This window comes from Chelonoidis abingdonii, chromosome 4 (assembly GCF_003597395.2).
Source record: "Chelonoidis abingdonii isolate Lonesome George chromosome 4, CheloAbing_2.0, whole genome shotgun sequence".
Taxonomy (NCBI): domain Eukaryota; kingdom Metazoa; phylum Chordata; order Testudines; family Testudinidae; genus Chelonoidis; species Chelonoidis abingdonii.
Genome location: NC_133772.1, coordinates 154,612,241 through 154,630,261, shown reverse-complemented (window position 1 = coordinate 154,630,261; position 18,021 = coordinate 154,612,241). Strand labels below are relative to the sequence as shown.

Genomic DNA, 18,021 nt, shown 5'->3' with positions numbered 1-18,021 from the left:
AAAGACTCCTAAGGCGCGGGGTCCTCTTAGGTGTGGGGCCCGATTCTGGGGAATTGGGGGATCGACTTAAGGCCGGCCCTGGTTGGCAGCTGGTATCAAGCAGAGTGCCCCAGGGGTCAGTTTTGATCAACATCTTCATTAACGATCTGGAGGACGGCATGCACAGCCACCCTCAGCAAGTTTGCAGATGACACTAAGCTGAGGGGAGTGGTAGATACACTGGAGGGTAGGGATAGGATACAGAGGGACCTAGACAAATTAGAGGATTGGCCCAAAAGAAACCTGATGAGGTTCAACAAGGACAAGTGTGGAGTCCTGCACTTGGGATAGAAGAATCCCATGCACTGCTACAGGCTGGGGACCGACTGGCTACACAGCAGTTCTTCAGAAAAGGACCTGGGGACTACAGTGGACGAGAAGCAGGATATGAGTTAGCAATGTGCTCTTGTTGCCAAGAAGGCTAATGGCATATTGGGCTATATTAGTAGGAGCACTGCCAGCAGATAGAGAGAAGTGATTATTCCCCTCTATTAGACACTGGTGAGGCCACATCTGGAGTATTGTGTCCAGTTTTGGTCCCTCCACTACAGAAAGGATGTGGACAAATTGGAGAGTGTCCAACAGAAGACAACAAAAATGATTAGGGGTTTGGGGCACATGACTTACAAGGGGAGGCTGAGAACTGGGCTTATTTAGTCTGCAGAAGAGAAGAATGAGGAGGGATTTGATAGCTGCTTTCAACTACCTGAAGATGGGTTCCAAAGAGTATGGACCGAGACTGATCTCAGTGGCAGCAGATGACAGAACAAGAAGCAATGTACTCAAGTTGCAGTGAGGGAGGTCTAGGTTATTAGGAAAAACTATTATTTTTTTCTGGGTAAGGAATGGTGTCCCTAGCCTCTGTTTGTCAGAGAGCGGTGGTGGATGGCAGGAGAGAGCTCACTTGATCATTACCTGTTAGGTTTACCCCCTCTGGGGCACCTGGCATTCGCCACCGTTGGCAGACAGGATACTGGGTTGGATGGACCTTTGGTCTGACCCAGTATGGCCATTCTTATGTTATTATTTGGAGGGTGGTGAAGCACTGGAATGGGTTACCTAGGGAGGTGGTGGAATCTCCTTCCTTAGAGGTTTTTAAGGCCCAGCTTGACAAAGCCCCGGCTGGGGTGATTTAGTTGGGGCTGGTGTTGCTTTGAGCAGGGGAGTGGACTAGATGACCTCCTGGGGTCTCTTCCAACCCTGCTAGTCTATGATTCTATGAATTCCAGGTAGCTACTCCTTGGCAAAACTGTGCGCAGCAGAGGAGGCACAGGAGCTGCCTTTCTGCAGACTCTGGGAGACATCAGTGCATCAGTTCACATTCAAGTGTTTCCCTCTGCAAAAACAAGGGCCAAAACTTCATTTGCACGTCAACCCTGGGAAAGGTGGAGTTCTAGACACCCACAGGCTGACCCCCTGCCTTCCCCCGCAGCCTCTTAATGTGCTGGTAGGGAACTTTCCTCCCCGGGGGCGAGTGGCTTTCTCCACCCCGTCGGAATGATGCTGTGGGCGCTTCAAAACAAGAGCGGAACCTTTACAATCCGCCCAGGCTAGAGCAGAGACCTGGGGGAAGAGGAAGCCGAAGCCACAGGCAAGCGAAAATGCCTAGTGTCAGAGCGCGAAAACTTCCGCAGAGGCGGCGGGCTGTCGAGCAAGCCGCGCACGCAGGCTGATTGGACGGACGAGTCTCTGCCCAGCGGTCCAGCCCTGTTATCCCGAGCGGCTCGGGAGACATCGCGGAGAACTGGACAAACAGCGGCAACGGGGGAAGCGAAGACCGTGAGGCTGCATCGGGCCATGGGAGCGGGGGCTGGTTATGCCTCCCATGGACCTCCCGGAGTTTTTCCTGGGGTTTCCCACGGGACCTCGCCCTGAGTCCGAGGGCGGCTGTGGCTGGAGCCGGCCACGCGTGGGTCCCGTCGCTCCAGTGAGCCGAGGAGACAAACGAGCCGGGGCAGAGCGGCTGCCAGAGCCGGGGACCCGTGGTTCGCCCGCAGCCGGGCGCAGCCGCCTCCCGGGCGGGTCTGAGCCTGAGCGCCTGGCCGCTGCCCGGGGGCCGCTCCTAGGCTGCACCTGGCCGCCCCGTCGCTGCGTTTCCCGGACACCGTCCCGCACCGGCAGCCCCCGCTCCCCAGCCACCCCCGCCTTCGCCTCCCCGTCCGGCGCGGGCTGAGCTCCCGGACCCTCCTCCCCGGGGGGCAGCGCCCCGGCCGCCTGGGCTCTGCCGCGCAGCCGGGCTCTCCTCTCGCTCCCCATGGCCGCCGACGGCTACCGCTGCCGAGACAGCCGCGCCATCCAGGGCGGCGAGTCGGCGCTGCCCAGCTCGCTGCTCTTCAGCGCCGGGCTGCTGGGGAACCTGCTCGCCCTGCTCCTGCTGGGCCAGCAGCGGCTGCGGCGCGGGCGGCCCCCGCGGGCCTCCGCCTTCTACCTGCTGGTGAGCGGGCTGGCGGTCACCGACCTGCTGGGCAAGTGCCTGCTCAGCCCCATGGTGCTGGCAGCCTACGCGGGCAACCGCAGCCTGAGCGAGCTGGGGCCGGGCGGCGGGGACCCGGGCCGCCTGTGCCAGCTCTTCGCCTTCCTCATGGCCTTCTTCGGGCTGGCGCCCACGCTGCTGCTGCTGGCCATGGCCCTGGAGTGCTGCCTCTCGCTGGGCCACCCCTACTTCTACCGGCGCCAACCTCGGCGCCGCCCGCCGCGCCCCGCCCTGGGCCCGGCCCGCCGCCGCCGCCTGGCGCCCTCTTCTGCGCCCTGCCGCTGCTGGGCTTCGGCGCCACCGTGCAGTACTGCCCGGGCACCTGGTGCTTCATCCGCATGGCCGGCGGCAGCGCCCCCGCGCGGGGCTACTCCGTGCTCTACGCCAGCCTGCTGGGCGCGCTGGTCCTGGCCATCGGGCTCTGCAACCTGGCCAGCATGCGCAGCCTCTACCGCATGGCCCGCCGGCCCCACCGCCGCAGCGGGCCCACCGCCGCCCCGCGCATGGAGGAGCTGGACCACCTCGTCCTGCTGGCCCTCATGACCGTCCTCTTCACCGTCTGCTCCCTGCCCCTCATCGTGAGTACTGGGCGGGAGGGGAGGGGGGAATTATCGTGGAAGGCCCCGATCCTGTAGGGGGCCCGTGCGCCCCACACTAACTGTGGCCATCCTGATCCCAAGGGCCGTCTTCCCACTGACTTCAATCCGCGGGCTTTGGGTCTGGCTGGAGTAACATCCCCCTTGCCCCAGTACAGCAGTACACCCTCCTTGTTCCCGGCTGGCTGGCCTCACCCCTGGCCCTAGCCTAGAAGCACTGGGCAGCGGGGCTGGGGCTTGTAGGGGCGCTGGGCAAACGGGAGGGCTAGGGTGCTGTGTACTATTCAGGGGGTCCACTGCACTCCTGCCTCTCCACCCGCAGGGGTGTATTCTGTACCCAGGGTTTGCCCCTGGGGAACACATGGATTTAAAATCACATTACCCTGGCAAATCAGTTGTGAAGGGGCCTGTTTCAAGGGGACCTTTGGAGCGGGGGCTTTCAGGTGCAGCCAGGCAAACAGGGTTTTGGGACACACCAGTCCTGCCAACACTGGGCCACTTTATTAGTCTGTGCAAGCCCAGTGAAGTCAAAGGAACTACACCAGTGGGTAAGCGGTTGCCCACCACACCCACACAAAGGGAATCAAAGCTAGGGAGTGAAATCCTCTCCCCACTGATGTTACTGGCTGGGATTTCCCATCCTGATTCCTCTGTCCTCTTTAGATTCCTCAGGAGGGCAAAATGGGGCTGGAAACTTAGCACCACTGCCCCGGTGTTAGTGGTGGTCAGCATGAGTGGGGCAAACCCCCTGTACATACGCTTGCTGCAGTGAACGAATGCAAGGGAGTGAGTGCAGATAAAGTCCCAGTAGCTCTAACTAGAAGGATGCGGGTAACTTGTTGTCACGACCAGTCTTCTGGACCTGATCACTTTGGAGGCATTGTTCTTGGGAGAGGAGGGCAGACAGAGGCACATGGGCTGATAAACCAGCGGAAGGCGCTGGGTGCTGTTGAAAGCTGACCAGGGCAGCAGTGACGGAGGAGGGATAATTGTTTACCTCCCTGCAACCTGAAATAAGTGAGTGGACCAAGTCTCTGTCTCTGGCACTCCTGCTGACAGCCACAGCCGAGATACCAAGGGCTGAGTGGACAGAGACATTGACCTACCCTCTCAGCTCTGCCGTCCATGCTGAGCCTTTTCTGGGGAGCAATCTAGCATCTTTCCACCAACACTAAAAACTTTTTAAGAGCAGACAAAGGGGAAAAATAGAGTGACATGGGCATCACGAGGTGCCCGGAAAGATTCTCCTCTTGAACTGTGGGTGTGCTCTCACAGTGACCTTAAAATTGACACCTCCTTGTTCCATTTACTCTCTAAGCTCCATGTCTCGCTTGCTTGAATCGACTAGGAAACCCCCCGGTTACTCATAAAACAAGGGACGAGTAAGAAGGTGAACCCCTTGCAGCTTACACTGTCATGGTTATTACCCCGCAGACTGTAAGACACTTTCACTACAAAAGCAGCAAAGAATCCTGTGGCACCTGATAGTCATGTAGACGCATCTGACGAAGTAGGTATTCACCTACGAAAGCCCATGCTCCAAAACCTCTGTTAGTCTAAAAGGTGCCACAGGATTCTTTGCCGCTTTTACAGATCCAGACTAACACGGCTACCCCTCTGATACTTTCACTACAGAGACAGTCATTAGAAACAACTGCATGTTTACAGTGTTACAGAGCCAGGACAGCAACTCTTGCAAGCTGCGTTTTTTCTCAGGCGCTCTCAACAAAGCTGACAGCAAAAGCTTTCATTCCAGAGTCACACTGTTGCGTATGACATATAAAGTATAAACAAGGCAACCTGACTTATGATCAGGGAGATTTTGTGCTAAGCCCCAGAAAGATCCTATTTTGATGAGTACACTGCGAAGTTTAGTACAAAGTTACTGGCCATCAACCAACAAGGAACATCCGTGTTTGTGTATTTCAGTCACTTTTCCACCCGTACATGCAGTTTATAGGAGACTCAAGTCTGTTCAGGCATGTGCCCAATGTATTAACATTGTGAAAAATCTGAAACCTTTAATCAGTCATCATTCACCTTCCACAAATCATTCAAATCTTACCACGTTCTCCTCACACGCACCTGATTTCTTATGCAAGGGAGGTTTTCACGTCCTTCTTTCTAAACGTTATCCATTTTATTGATATGTCTCCAGCGCTGGAAAGCGCTCTGAACTTCATACAGCATTTCACAGAAGATAGTTGGCTGTGCTAACTTAAGAACTACTCCTGCAAACAGTTATGAAATGGGCCACTCTCCTTACCACTTCAAAAGTTATTTTTCCTCCCTTGGTATCCTGCTGTTAATTGATTTGTCTCATTAGGCTGACCTCACACTTGGTAAGGCAACTCACATCTTTTCATGTATTTATACCTGCTCCTGTTTTTTCCACTCCATGCATCTGATGAAGTGGGTTCTAGCCCACAAAAGCTTATGCCCAAATAAATGTGTTAGTCTCTAAGGTGCCACAAGGACTCCTCGTTAGTTAGGCATTAGGTTACTCATGTGAGTGCTCTTATATACTGCAATGGGGTTTAGGGACACTCATATTTTGGCTGTCCCTAAACCTCTGACTGCCAGAAGCTGAGAATAGATGACAGGGGATGGATCACTCGAGAAGCTGCCCTGTTCTGTTCATTCCTTCTGAAGCATCTGGCACAGGCCGCTGTTGGAAGACTGGATACTGTGCTAGATGGACCATTGGTCTGTCCCAGTACGGCTTTTCTTCTGGCATTATTCATATGAGTAGAGTTACTACTCAGGACCATATGGATTTAAATAATCAAGCCCTTATTTTCTATCCACAACTTCACTTGTGTAAATGTGAAAGTACTATGAAAACTGGCTTAATTCAGTGACCTATCTCATCCAGATCCGTCACGTATCTTAACACTGTTGTATATACGAAAGTGTGGTTTGGAGGGGAAGAAGCCATTAAATCAAAATGCAGTTACTTTAGTGGTGCCCATTAGTGCAGTTAAGGACACCTCAATATTCAGAATTCCTTTGTCAGTGATTTATAGCTACAAAATCAAAACTAATCTTCTTGAGATCTTAACCACAAGAAGAGACTTGGGGGCTGAATTTGGAGGAAAAGATGCCAAAGAAACAAACCACATACACAATTTTAGAAGGTTTTATATGGCTGGAAATACAATCTGGTAGATTTTGTACCTTTAATATGCTTCACCCACCTCCCACCCCAGTCACCCCTCTTTAGCTCAGAGAGGTTTCTTTTTTTTTTAAAGCACAATTTTGCAGGTCATCTTTAGCCCTTTTGTTTCATGCTACAGGTTTTGAAGGAAACCATTATTTTAAAAACAAAAGGAGCATTGTGCTTGGGAGAATGGATTGTTACCTATCATACATAACAATTTTTTTGATCAGCCAAAAAGTTAATATATTTTTGGAGAGAGGGAATGTGATGCCACTTTGCATGAGCTGTGGTCCAGTTTAGTCAGTCAATTAGATTTCACTATATATGTCAGACTAAAGTTTAGGATGTGCAGAAATTTATCTTTTAGCCCCCAAACTACATTCTGGAACCTGGCCATATCACATATGCCATGGACTTCTGTGCAAGTTCAGACAGAGTATCGCAACTGATTTCATCTTATAATCCGCAAACAGCTGGGGCAACGTAAATAAGCATCCAAAAGCATATACCCCATTGACAAAGCTGTTAATCAGCCAAGGATAGCAGCTTTTATATTTCACATTCACAGGTGAATAAGCTGCACCTCCGCTACACAGCGGATACAGTAGATAGGACAAATATTTCATAGCCTGGGTATCATATTCCTCAGTTCTCTTTTCAGATTCATCGTATGCCCCAAATGTTTTTACCTATAAAATTGAAATGGACTCAGCACAAAACAAAGAATGTTAAAGGTTTGCTAAGACCACAAAAGGAAGAAAACGCACAGCTGAGGATCTTCCAGAATGCCCTATGTCCTTATCAATGTGTCTGTGTGTTGTTAGACCCTAATTGTAAGCATCATTGGTTTTGTGGTCTTGTGTTAGCCTGTTAATGGGAAACCCTTTCAGTGGGGTTTTTAATAGGTAAATTTATAGCGGTTCTCCAAGACGATAAACAATGGTTAAGTGCTGTATTTGTATATGGACTTTCCTATCCTTTTTTAGAAAAGGAGACAAACACACAATGTGATGTTCCAGCTGAATAATATAGGTGGGATAATGATCTTATAAGAGAGTTCAGGAGTTTTGTTTTTAAAATACCTGTGCATTGCAAAGGGGAAAAATCGTTCTTCTCCAAAGTATTGTTATGACCCCAGGATCCAAGTTGTCAGAGAAGTTTTAGCAGTCTCTGGGCAAAGAAGATAAAGCCCCTGAGCTGCACAAAAGTACCATAATCGTTCCTTCAGTATGAACAGTAACTAACGAAATAGAGCATGAACCTGAATCTAGTGAAAGTAAAGAGTGGGCATTGTCTGTGTCCCGTAAATAGTGATTATTCCATTTACAAGGGAAAGTCAACGCCACATACCAAAACTAAGCCGAAGAAGCACTTTGGGGCGTGCATACGCTCTCATGTGTTTACATGTGTTTTCGGTTTTTTCACCCACTGTCCATTATTATTCTTTATTTGTTTTGTGGTCGTTCCTAGGAGCTCTAGTCATGGGCCAGGGTCCACAAATGTACTGCACAAACACAGAACAAAAAGACAAATCTCTGCCCAAAGAATTTACAGTCTATGTACTTAGAATCATAGAACCACAGGGTTAGAAGGGCTTTTTTAGAATCTAATCCTCTTCTGTGTATCCCATCTACACTACACTTCTGCATCTCACCAGGAGATCACATGCCTCTGCAAAGTAAAACAAAATGACACTAGACTTTAAGGCTAGTTAGGCACCCGTCTGTACCATTAGGCACCTAATTCTCAGTGAGAGCTAGGCATCTTTGAAAAAAATCTCACTAGGTGCCTCTCTGCATCCAAATGCCTTTAAAAATCTTTCCCTAGACTACGATGCCAGCCTCCAGTCCAGCTCTACCTGATTCTGATCACATTTATGCCACAGAAAACTGAGCAACTCCAACAGAGTCAATAGAGTTATCCAGGATTTCCTCTGAAATGGCTGAGGGTTTGTCTACACATGGAGCAATATAGGAATAGCTATTCCAGCATAATTCCATGCGTAGACAAGCCTTAAGACCATAATGGAACTCAAAGGTGATACATTACTGTGTCCACAAGGGAGCACTCTTACTGCACAGTAATTATCGTAATACTAAAACGTGCTGAAAACCAGTATTTTATAGAGATGATGACTTCATAGTTAAAATGGTGTGTATTTTTTTAAAGCAACATTTAAGTTTCAAATCATTCAACGCTGCAAATATTTAGTTACTGTAAAAACAAGAGACAAGGTGGGTGAGGTGATATCTTTTGGTGGACCAACTTCTGTCAATGAGAGAGACAAGCTTCCCAGCTACACAGACCTGAACACTAGCTGTGTGTCAGCTCGAAAGCATCTCTCTCTCACCAGCAGAAGTTGGTCCAGTCAAAGATGTCCCCTCATTCCCCTCATCTCTCTAGTATCCTGGGACCAACACGGCTGCAACACCACTGCATATAAAACCCAGCACATTTACGGTTATGGAATAGGTACATTCAAGGAAAGTCTCAAAAGAATAGGCTTCATTTTTCTTTCACATCAATTTTCCACCAGTGTTGTTCCGTTGATTTCAGTGGAGTTACTCCTGATTTACACCAATGTCAGGGAGAGGAGAATCAGGTCCAATATGTTCATTTATGTAGGAATGAAAAACAGTCTCACCACCTGCCCATCATCTCTTTGAGATTTTTGCCCTAACAGTTTTTCCAATCCCTAGATTGGAGGCACTACAACATTTTGACTCTTTGCAGTCTCCAGTCTGCCACTGTCTTGCACCGAGGGATTTTGCAATGATCAAAATTGAAAAAGCTATTTTAGCTGCCTGCCCAGAAAGCTGTTGCATGCCACAGAAGCAGACCAAAGATGACATAACATTTTACACATCCGGGGGAAGAAATGAATCCAGCCTTAACTCTCACCCAAGAAGCATCATTATAAATTCTTTCAACACGTACATCACTGGATTGTTTTTATAAACACAGTCTGCGATAAATGTAGCTTAAGGATGGATATGTGGAAAGAGTTCATTGAACTCTTGCAGAAAGTGTTTCTACAAGCACTCTCATGTAGCCTAGAAAGGGTTAATGCTAAGTCGGGCCTATATGCAAAGTTTAAGGCCCCCTTTCCAAGATTTTGCTCTCTTCCCTCAAAAATGTTCTCAGATGGTTCAGCTGTGGACAAATAGTTGTCTGCAGAGACCTGACTAGACACACGCTGCTAGCTCATCCTCCTCATTTCTATTGCCTAAGTGTTTGCAGGATTGGGACCTCACCTTGCTGTTTAATGCAACCAGTGATGGGATTTCCTGCTCCATTAGCAATTCCATTTGTCAGAGGATTCTCCAGATCAGTGGTTCTCAAAGCCAGTTCGCCGCTTGTGCAGGGAATGTCCCGGCGGGCTGGGCTGGTTTGTTTACCTGCCGCGTCCGCACGTTCAGCCAATCGCGGCTCCCACTGGCTGCGGTTCGCCGCTCCAGGCCAATGGGGGCTGCGGGAAGGGCGGCCAGCACATCCCTCGGCCCGCACTGCTTCCCACAGCCCACATTAGCCTGGAGTGGTGAACCGCGGCCAGTAGGAGCCACTCTCGGCTGAACCTGCGGACGCCGCAGGTAAACAAACTGGCCCGGCCCGCCAGGGGCTTTCCCTGAACAAGTGGCGGCCTGGCTTTGAGAACCACTGCTCCAGATGACCTAATTCCTGAGCTCAGGTTTTGCCACCGCAGAGACATCTCTTTGTGCTGCATCAGAAAGGAGGCTGTTTCCTTCCCCAGCTGCACTGTGTCCCTATGATCATGTTTTCTAACACTAAATAGTTCCTTCTACGATCTCTTTCCCGGTAGTTATGTTTCACAGAGATGGGGCCTGATCCTCCTCGCCCACCAGGGGAAAAATAAATCACAGTTAACTCGATTGAAGTTAAGAGAGTTACGTGAGTGTAAAGTGAAAGGAGAATCAGGCCATCATGCCTTTCATTCAAGCATTCAAGTCTTCACAAATTTGGTTGCTATTATCCCTTATGTTAGGGACACCCTCAGCCTCTGTCGCAGGACTGGGATGTGGCAGTCATGCCCAGTGGTTGGAGACTCCTAACTGATGCAGCAAGCCTGGCTGGAGCTATGATCTGCCAAGAGTAACGGTGCCAGGGCTCAGCACTCACATGCCCTGGCACAGATTAAGCACTGATTGTACCTAGGAATCAGAGTAGGCGTCAGGCCGAGCCCCAGGGTGGTCAGTGCCAAAGGCAGGGATCAGACCCAGGTTACCTGGAACGAGTCGAGGCAGGGACAGACGCTGTCACAGTCATGGGCAAATCAAATGCTTTGAGCAGCTGGGGAGTTGCTGCTGCTGCTGCTGGGCTTAAGAGCTGGTCAGCTGACTCTTCCCACAATCGTGGGGTAGCCGATCACCCTGGCCCAGCTGCTTTGCACTGCACTGCTGGGGATCCCAGCGTGGTATAAAGCGAGTGCAGCTGACTGCACGTCACCACTCTTCTCACCCATGTGGGGCATGTCCCAGAGCACACGGCACGCTGCCTGATTGTTGGGCAGAGGAGCTCTCTTTAGGGGACTGCTCCAACGGCCGTTACGTGGAGCCTTCCTTAAGGCTGCCTTTAGTTATGCTGGGGACTGTTTTGTTTCCTGGTGGCACCAGGATCAGAGGAATGCAAAGGTTGCTTAGAGCCACCTTGTCCTCCCCAGCTCAGCCCAGCTGAGGACCTAGCCTGGGGAAACTGAGGCACAGATAGTTTGGAGAAACCAGTTTATTTCCATCTTAGGAAGCAGCCTTTACACGTCCTTTAATTTGGCACAAAAGTTCATTCACATAGGAAGGGCAAAACCGTCCTCTCAAATCTGCATGTCTGCTGATGACATCCAAGCCTGCGACACCAGGGCCTGAAATAGAGATTGAATGGGGGCATTGATTAGTAGCCAACGCTCAGCCAGAAATATGGGCCCCTTCTTACCTCATGCCAGTGCAACGCCATGATTTCAGTGGCACCAGTCTTGAGAGATGGAGATCAAAATCAGGCTGTTTTCCACGTGAAACATTTAGTTTATCAAAACCCGTCTGTGTTAGCCTTCAAAGCTAGCCCCATGGACCTTAACTATAATCCGCCGAGCACTCCTGTACTCCCCTGCACACCAGCTACTGAGTCTGTAAGTCGTTAAACAATGAAAGCGTATAGGGCCAGATCCTCAGTTGGCACCAGTGGGCATAGCCCCATCACCAGCTGAGGATCTGGCCCATGAAGTGTAATGACATGCCCAGAAACTATTATTTTGTTGTCTGATCCCAGATAGTTTACTGACCGATTCATCTGCCTGCTCAGTTGGTGTTAGTTAAGCTTGATGTCAATCTAAGCGAAGCGCAGGCTCAGAATGAAACATGCTGATTCAGTGCTGCAAAGCAGTCGAGTACGATAATTGCATGTTGGGCATTTACTCAAGTCATTTATGAAGTGCTATACTTTATAATAATTAGAGCTTTTTATGTAAAACAGGTCCGTGCTTATGTGGGAGCATTTGCCGCTGACTTTAATGAAAAGGCAGATCTTACAGCCCTGAGGTTTCTGTCTGTGAATTCCATCGTGGACCCCTGGGTGTTCATCATTTTCAGGACATCAGTTTTTCGCAAGTTCTTTCATAGAGTTTGCAGAAGACTGAATTCTAAAAAAGCTGTGACGCCTCGGCTTGTATGAACTAGGCACCGAAGCTGCAGGAGTGAAGAGCTTTCTGCTTTCTTTGGTAACTCGAATCGAAGGAATATTGTTCCAGTAATTGTTTACATAATCAAACCGATCACACTAATTATGCCAGATGTTGTGATTGTGACACATGGCTCTTCTAGAAACACTGTAAGAAAATATAAGACTGTATTGTGGGGAAGGTGAAGTGCCTTAGCCGCTCGCTGTGGACACACTGTACGGAGAAGAAGCATTCCTCTGTTACTGCATTTTTGCCTTTCCTGGCACAGACTGGAACTGAAAGTTTGTGGTCATGTGAGTAACAGTGAATCTTACGATGTGACAGCACTCCGCTTCCCGGAGAACTTTGTAAAAAGAATGTGTTTGTGGTATAAAGTGCAGCTCTCTGATCTTCGGGCCCACCTGATTCTCCACTCCTATCAGAGTACAACCCCAATCCTGCAAGGTGGGCCCCGTTGCCTTTAGGGGTTCCCATTGATTTCAACAGGCTGCAGGCAGACAGACGTGTCTACCCACAGGGATCAGCTTCGAGGATCAAGGCCTAAATCAGGAGTCACTGAAGTCTGATAGGGAAAAATAAAACTCTTCATTTTTAAAAGAAATAAAAGCAGTGTACAGTTTCTTGTAGCTGCCTCCCCACCCCAGTAAATTGATCTTGTCATCCAGTAGCCAGATAGTATCCAATGCACAGTACATACAGCGTCAGACCCAGCAGCAATGATTCTCTGGGCTTGTCTGCACTGCTGAGTCAGCTCCAGGTATAACTCAAGTGCACACACAAAAACCTCTAGCCTGAGTGTTTGAACACAAGCTAGCTAGCCAGGCGTGGGTGGGTGGGGCTGACCCTCTGGTGCTGCTCCCCTTCAAGCTAGCAAAGCTATTTTGTGCTGCTGCAGTGGGATGGCCCTTGCTGGGGCTAGTGGATAATGCCCTGTGGTGAGGATGAGCCCTTTCTCCTGCCTTAGATTTGCACAGAGAACGCCTGCTGGTGTTAGAGACAAAGGGAGTTCTTTGTGCAGAACTTCTACAGTACCCAGCCCCAAGGGAACCTGCAGAGATCTACCCCATGAGCATATCAGGCTGGGAAGGGACCTCAGGAGGTCATCTAATCCAACCCCCTGCTCAAAGCAGGACTAATCCCCTGACAGATTTTTAACCCAGTTCCCTAAATGATCCCCCTCAAGAATTGAACTCACAACCCTGGGTTTAACAGGCTAATGCTCAAACCACTGAGCTATCCCTCCCCTCCCAACTTTACTCCTCTGAGTAGTCCATGAATAAAGTTATGCAGGGGAGGGTAGATCTTTGCCAGGTTGGGTCTTAAGACAGTAAACAGGCTTGCAGTGGAGTACTGCATTTACATTTATATACTACAACTGTTCAAGTGCTTTAACTATGCGCTGGGGACAAACAAAGGCTGAAAAATATATCTTACAAAGCAACATCATGTTGCATTGTACGGTTTGTTCAATAAATGATTCTTTAGCCAGCGTTGAGATTTATACCTAGTTCGTGATTTCCATTGTTTGGTCAACAAACATCACTGATCTTTTGCTTTAACGATGGAAGTTTATGCAACCTGGCTGGGAATTATTGTTCTTACCTGATGCATTTTAGAGGGGCCCTCTCCACGGCATTGTGCAACATTGACAAGTTAGGGTCAGGTGAGTCCAATAGCTAGTTGGCTCACTTCAATTATTTTAATACTATCTATATGGCAAAATTACTTGATGATTCCCTGTTCTGTTCATTCCCTCTGAAGCACCTGGCATTGGTTAGATGGACCCTTGGTCTGACCCAGTATGGCTGTTCTTATGTTCTTAAAATAAGCAGCAATTTTATGAGCAAAGGCCCAAATGCTCAAAATGGGAGCAGCTGGGGAAACAGAAAGGTCATTTAAACAGGTTTGGTCTCCTCCTGCCATTAATGCTGATGCAAGTTACAGACATGTATCAAAGACAGAAACAGCCTTACAGGAATATTTAGAACATGAGACCATGCAGGTATTATTGTGGTCGCTGTCTGGTAAAGGGTTTATTTCAATCCATGTTTACTCGGCTAATCTATACACAAGTGCAGTCCGGTTTTACTGTCGTATCATGTGATATTTGTTCTGCTATATCTGGGCTGGAGTGAGAGTTTTTACAAGGAAGAAACCTGTGCAAATATTTATTGTAAAACTTTGTACCTTAAAGGAAGAAACTTGATGTAGCTGTTTCACATCAGGCTGGGGAAGACTTGTCACATTCCCATAGTCTACAAAAGATTGCACTTGGCACACATTTCAGTAGGAGACTTCCAGGGCCTTCCCTCCACCCCAGGCCGGAAGAAAGTCTATGTTTGTCTAGGGCCCGGTGATGAGATAATCCAGCCCTGGTGGTGACCCATCTAGAACCTACCCACACCCCACTGGCGGGTCAGGACACACTGTTGTAGACAAGCCCTCTTCAGGTGGTACTTTCCCCTCTGAGTAAGTGCTGAACCAGTGCCCCAGAACAGAGATGGTGAGCCCTAGTGGATTTAGAAATGATTAAAGGAAATACATCCACGGTTACATTAGATAAGGGATATAAACCATTTTGCTTCAGGGTATCTGCCAACTACTAATCTGCCTGGGATTAGGAACAAGCTTCTCCAATTATCTGTTAATTGTACACTGCGGGGTTTCTTATTTTCCTCTGATGTGTCTGATAAAAGCCATTGCCAGAATCATGAGACTGGAGTAGACGGGTCCCTCAGCGATCTGGCGTTTTCCTTCCTGTGTTTGCGTGACGTTAGAAGACACAAACCGGAGGTACTCAAAGACCTATGAGTAGCGCTCTACCAAATTCACTGTCTATTTTGATCAATTTCACGGCCAGAGGGTTTTTTTAATTGGTCAGTTTCACATTTTCAGATGCTTACATCTGGAATTTCACCATGTTGTAATGGGGGGTCCCAATCCAAAAGGCACCCGGAGGTGGATCTGATCTCTCCCCAAGAGCGGCCGTGTAGGGGAAGGACAAGTCCTGTCTCTCCCCAGCCCAGTCGGGAATCGCAGCTAGGAGCCCCCAGCAGCACGAGGGACATCAGATTTCACGGGGATGGGTTATTTCCCATGAAATTGGTAGGGCCCTACCTGTGGGACTTCTTTAAAAGCAGGAGTGTAAACTTAGGCCAACATTTTCCAAGCTGGGGTGCTAAAGTAAGGCTAGCTCCCTACGTCCAGATTTAGACTCCGAAATAAACCGGCTGGTTTTCAGAGGTGCTGGGCACCCCCCGCCTTTAACTGACTTCACGGGGACCACTTCAAAATCTGGCTCTTCAGTTAGGTGCGGAAGTATGGAGTTAGGGACCTCTCTCTATCTCCGGTATTTAGATGGCCCCGATCACCATCAGCTCCGAGAACTTTACAGTGTAATGGATTCACCCTCACAGCACCCTTGTGAGGTAGGCCAATGCTATGATCCCCATTTTACAGATGGGGAACTGAGGCACAAAGGGCTAGGGCTACAAAGGGATTTAGGCACCTACCTGCTACATTAGCTGCCTACATCCAAAATTTCGATCATCAAAACCCCCAGCTCAGCTGTCACCTAACCCCCTATGTTCCTGCTAACAAAGTCCCCTAACACTCTGCCGGTGGGCACACAGTCAGCTGCCTACATTGTGATACCCCAGTCACGGCTAAGCCCGTCGGGATTCACCAATGAGGCATCCCCCGGCCTGTCTCACCTGGTGGGGCTGATCCAACTCATGTGCTCTGAGGCAGCTCTTCAGGCACCTCCCTCTGAGAATTTGGAACAATTCCCAATTTTGGCTGCCTTAAAATGGTTCGTTTTCAAGCAGGCCTAAAACCCCTTTTGATTGCCGAACGGCTTTGGAACTGCATGTGTAACTTGCTTGTGGTTTTATCCCTATATTGAAACTGTTCCTCATTGTTCAGATATATGTTTGGGGTTATTCACAATGAGTTTGTTTTATTGTAAAAGCTCCCAGGATACTTAGGTGGGCCAGAAACTGCCGTCCTGCCACAGACAAAACTCCTACTGACGTTTTTTTAGTGCACTGAAGCTCGAGGGGCATTTTAATTGGACATATGACTCCTCATCTCTGTTGCGTTGTCTTTCTGAATGTTTCAGAGTAGCAGCCATGTTAGTCTGTATCCGCAAAAAGAACAGGAAGACTTGTGGTACCTTAGAGACTAACACATTTATCTGAGCATAAGCTTTCGTGGGCTACAGCCCACTTCTTCAGATGCATAGAATGGAACGTATAGAGGAGATATTTATGCATACAGAACAAGATGGCCCATTTCAGACTGTTGACAAGAGGTGTTAAGTATCCTCACACCTCTTGTCAACTGTCTGAAATGGGCCATCTTGGTTATCACTACAAATGTTTTTTTCTCTGCTGATAATTGCTCATCTTAATTAATTAGCCTCTTAAGAGTTGATATGGCTACTTCCACCTTTTCATGTTCTGTATGTATATATATCTCCTTTCTGTATGTTCCATTCGATGCATCTGAAGAAGAGGGCTGTAGCCCACGAAAGCTTATGCTGAAATAAATTTGTTAGTCTCTAAGATGCCACAAGTACTGCTGTTCTTTTTGCTGAATGTTGTAGCTTATTTGTAAAATCACTCGTCTTTCTGAATGGTGTCTCACATTCCATCCTAGAAGTGGCAGCATTTCACCAATTGGTGAAATAGGAGTGGATCCTGCAAACCCATCAAGTATAGTATTTATAGTTTAATTGAAATCTGTGGGCCTTTGTACAGCAATAAACACTGTGATCAGTAGGAAAGGTTTGTAAGGTTGGGCACCAAGGGGTGCAGTCCTTCCTGCTACAAGATGCACTAAAAATGTAACATTAAAGACAGGACCAGCTCCAAGTTTTTTGCCACCCCAAGCAAAAAAAATTTCCCGCGACCCCCTGGTCCCACCCCAACTCTGTCCCTTCCCCGCCCCATTCCAACCCCTTCCCCAAATCCCTGGCCCCGCCTCCTCCCCCGGGTGCACCACATTTCCCCTCCTACGCCTCCCTCCCAGGCTTGCCTGGGAGGGAGGTGGGAGAAGTGGAGCAGCGGCATGCTCGGGGGAGGAGGCGGAGGTGAGCTGGGGTGGGAGCGGTTCCTCTGCCCACCCTCTCCCCAGGTTACTTCCTACGGCCCTCCGCGCTCTGCAACTCACCTCCACTCAGGGACAGCTCCCAGCTTTTTGCGCCCCAAGCTGGAGTGCCGCCCCTTGGAAAGTGCTGCCCCAAGCACATGCCTGGAGCGCTGGTGCCTAGAGCCGGCCCTGATTAAAGAGGACTCCAAAGAGACAGATTTTTAAGACCGCTGTGCCGATGGGGCCACTGTTCTGGCCGCACCTGGAACAGCTGCTGCTCGGGTGCTCCCCAGCAGTGGTTTCCCCAGGAACTGAAATTAGGGGAGGTATTCGAATTTACAGGGGGGTGTCAGGTCCAATGAGATATATAAAAGAAATATGAATAAAGTAAAGGTTGTGTTAGGATTATGCAAATTTAGCATCAGGAAAATGCAAGTTACACCAAAACACATAACAGATCTAGATTTCTAAAAAAAAATAAAAAAATTTTAAAAAGTATTTAATTTAAATGGACTTTTGAAAAGTGAGCCATCCTGGGTAGGAGGGCCGGCCTCTCACAGATCAGTAACGGGTTAAAAGATGGGAAACAAAGGGTAGGAATAAATTATAGGTGTTCAGAATGGAGAGAGATAAATAGTGGTGTCCTTGAGGGGTCAGTACTGGGACCAGTTCTGTTCAACATATTCATCTGGAAAAGTGGGTAAACAGGGAGGTGGCAAAATTTGCAGGTGATACAAAATTATTCAAGATAGTTAAGTCCCAGGCAGACTGCGAAGAGCTACACGGGGATCTCACAAAACTGGGTGACTGGGCAACAAAATGGCAAATTAAATTCAATGTTGATAAATGCAAAGTAATGCACATGGGAAAGCAATCTCAACTTCCTCAGGTAGGAGTTCCACATGTTGACTGTGTGCTGTGTGAGAAATACTTCCTTTTTTTGTTATTAAACCTTCTGTCCTTAATTATCTCTCTA

The 18,021-nt window shown here is 48.7% G+C and overlaps 1 protein-coding gene across 1 annotated transcript; it reads left to right on the top strand.

Moving 5' to 3' along the window:
- The first annotated feature begins 2,293 nt into the window (after window positions 1-2,293).
- Window positions 2,294-12,839, top strand: PTGDR (prostaglandin D2 receptor). The gene is given in 3 exon segments (XM_032765958.2): window positions 2,294-2,728; window positions 2,731-3,090; window positions 11,750-12,839. Coding segments are annotated over 3 exon segments (993 nt in total). The 3' UTR covers window positions 11,948-12,839.
- The last annotated feature ends 5,182 nt before the right edge of the window (window positions 12,840-18,021 follow it).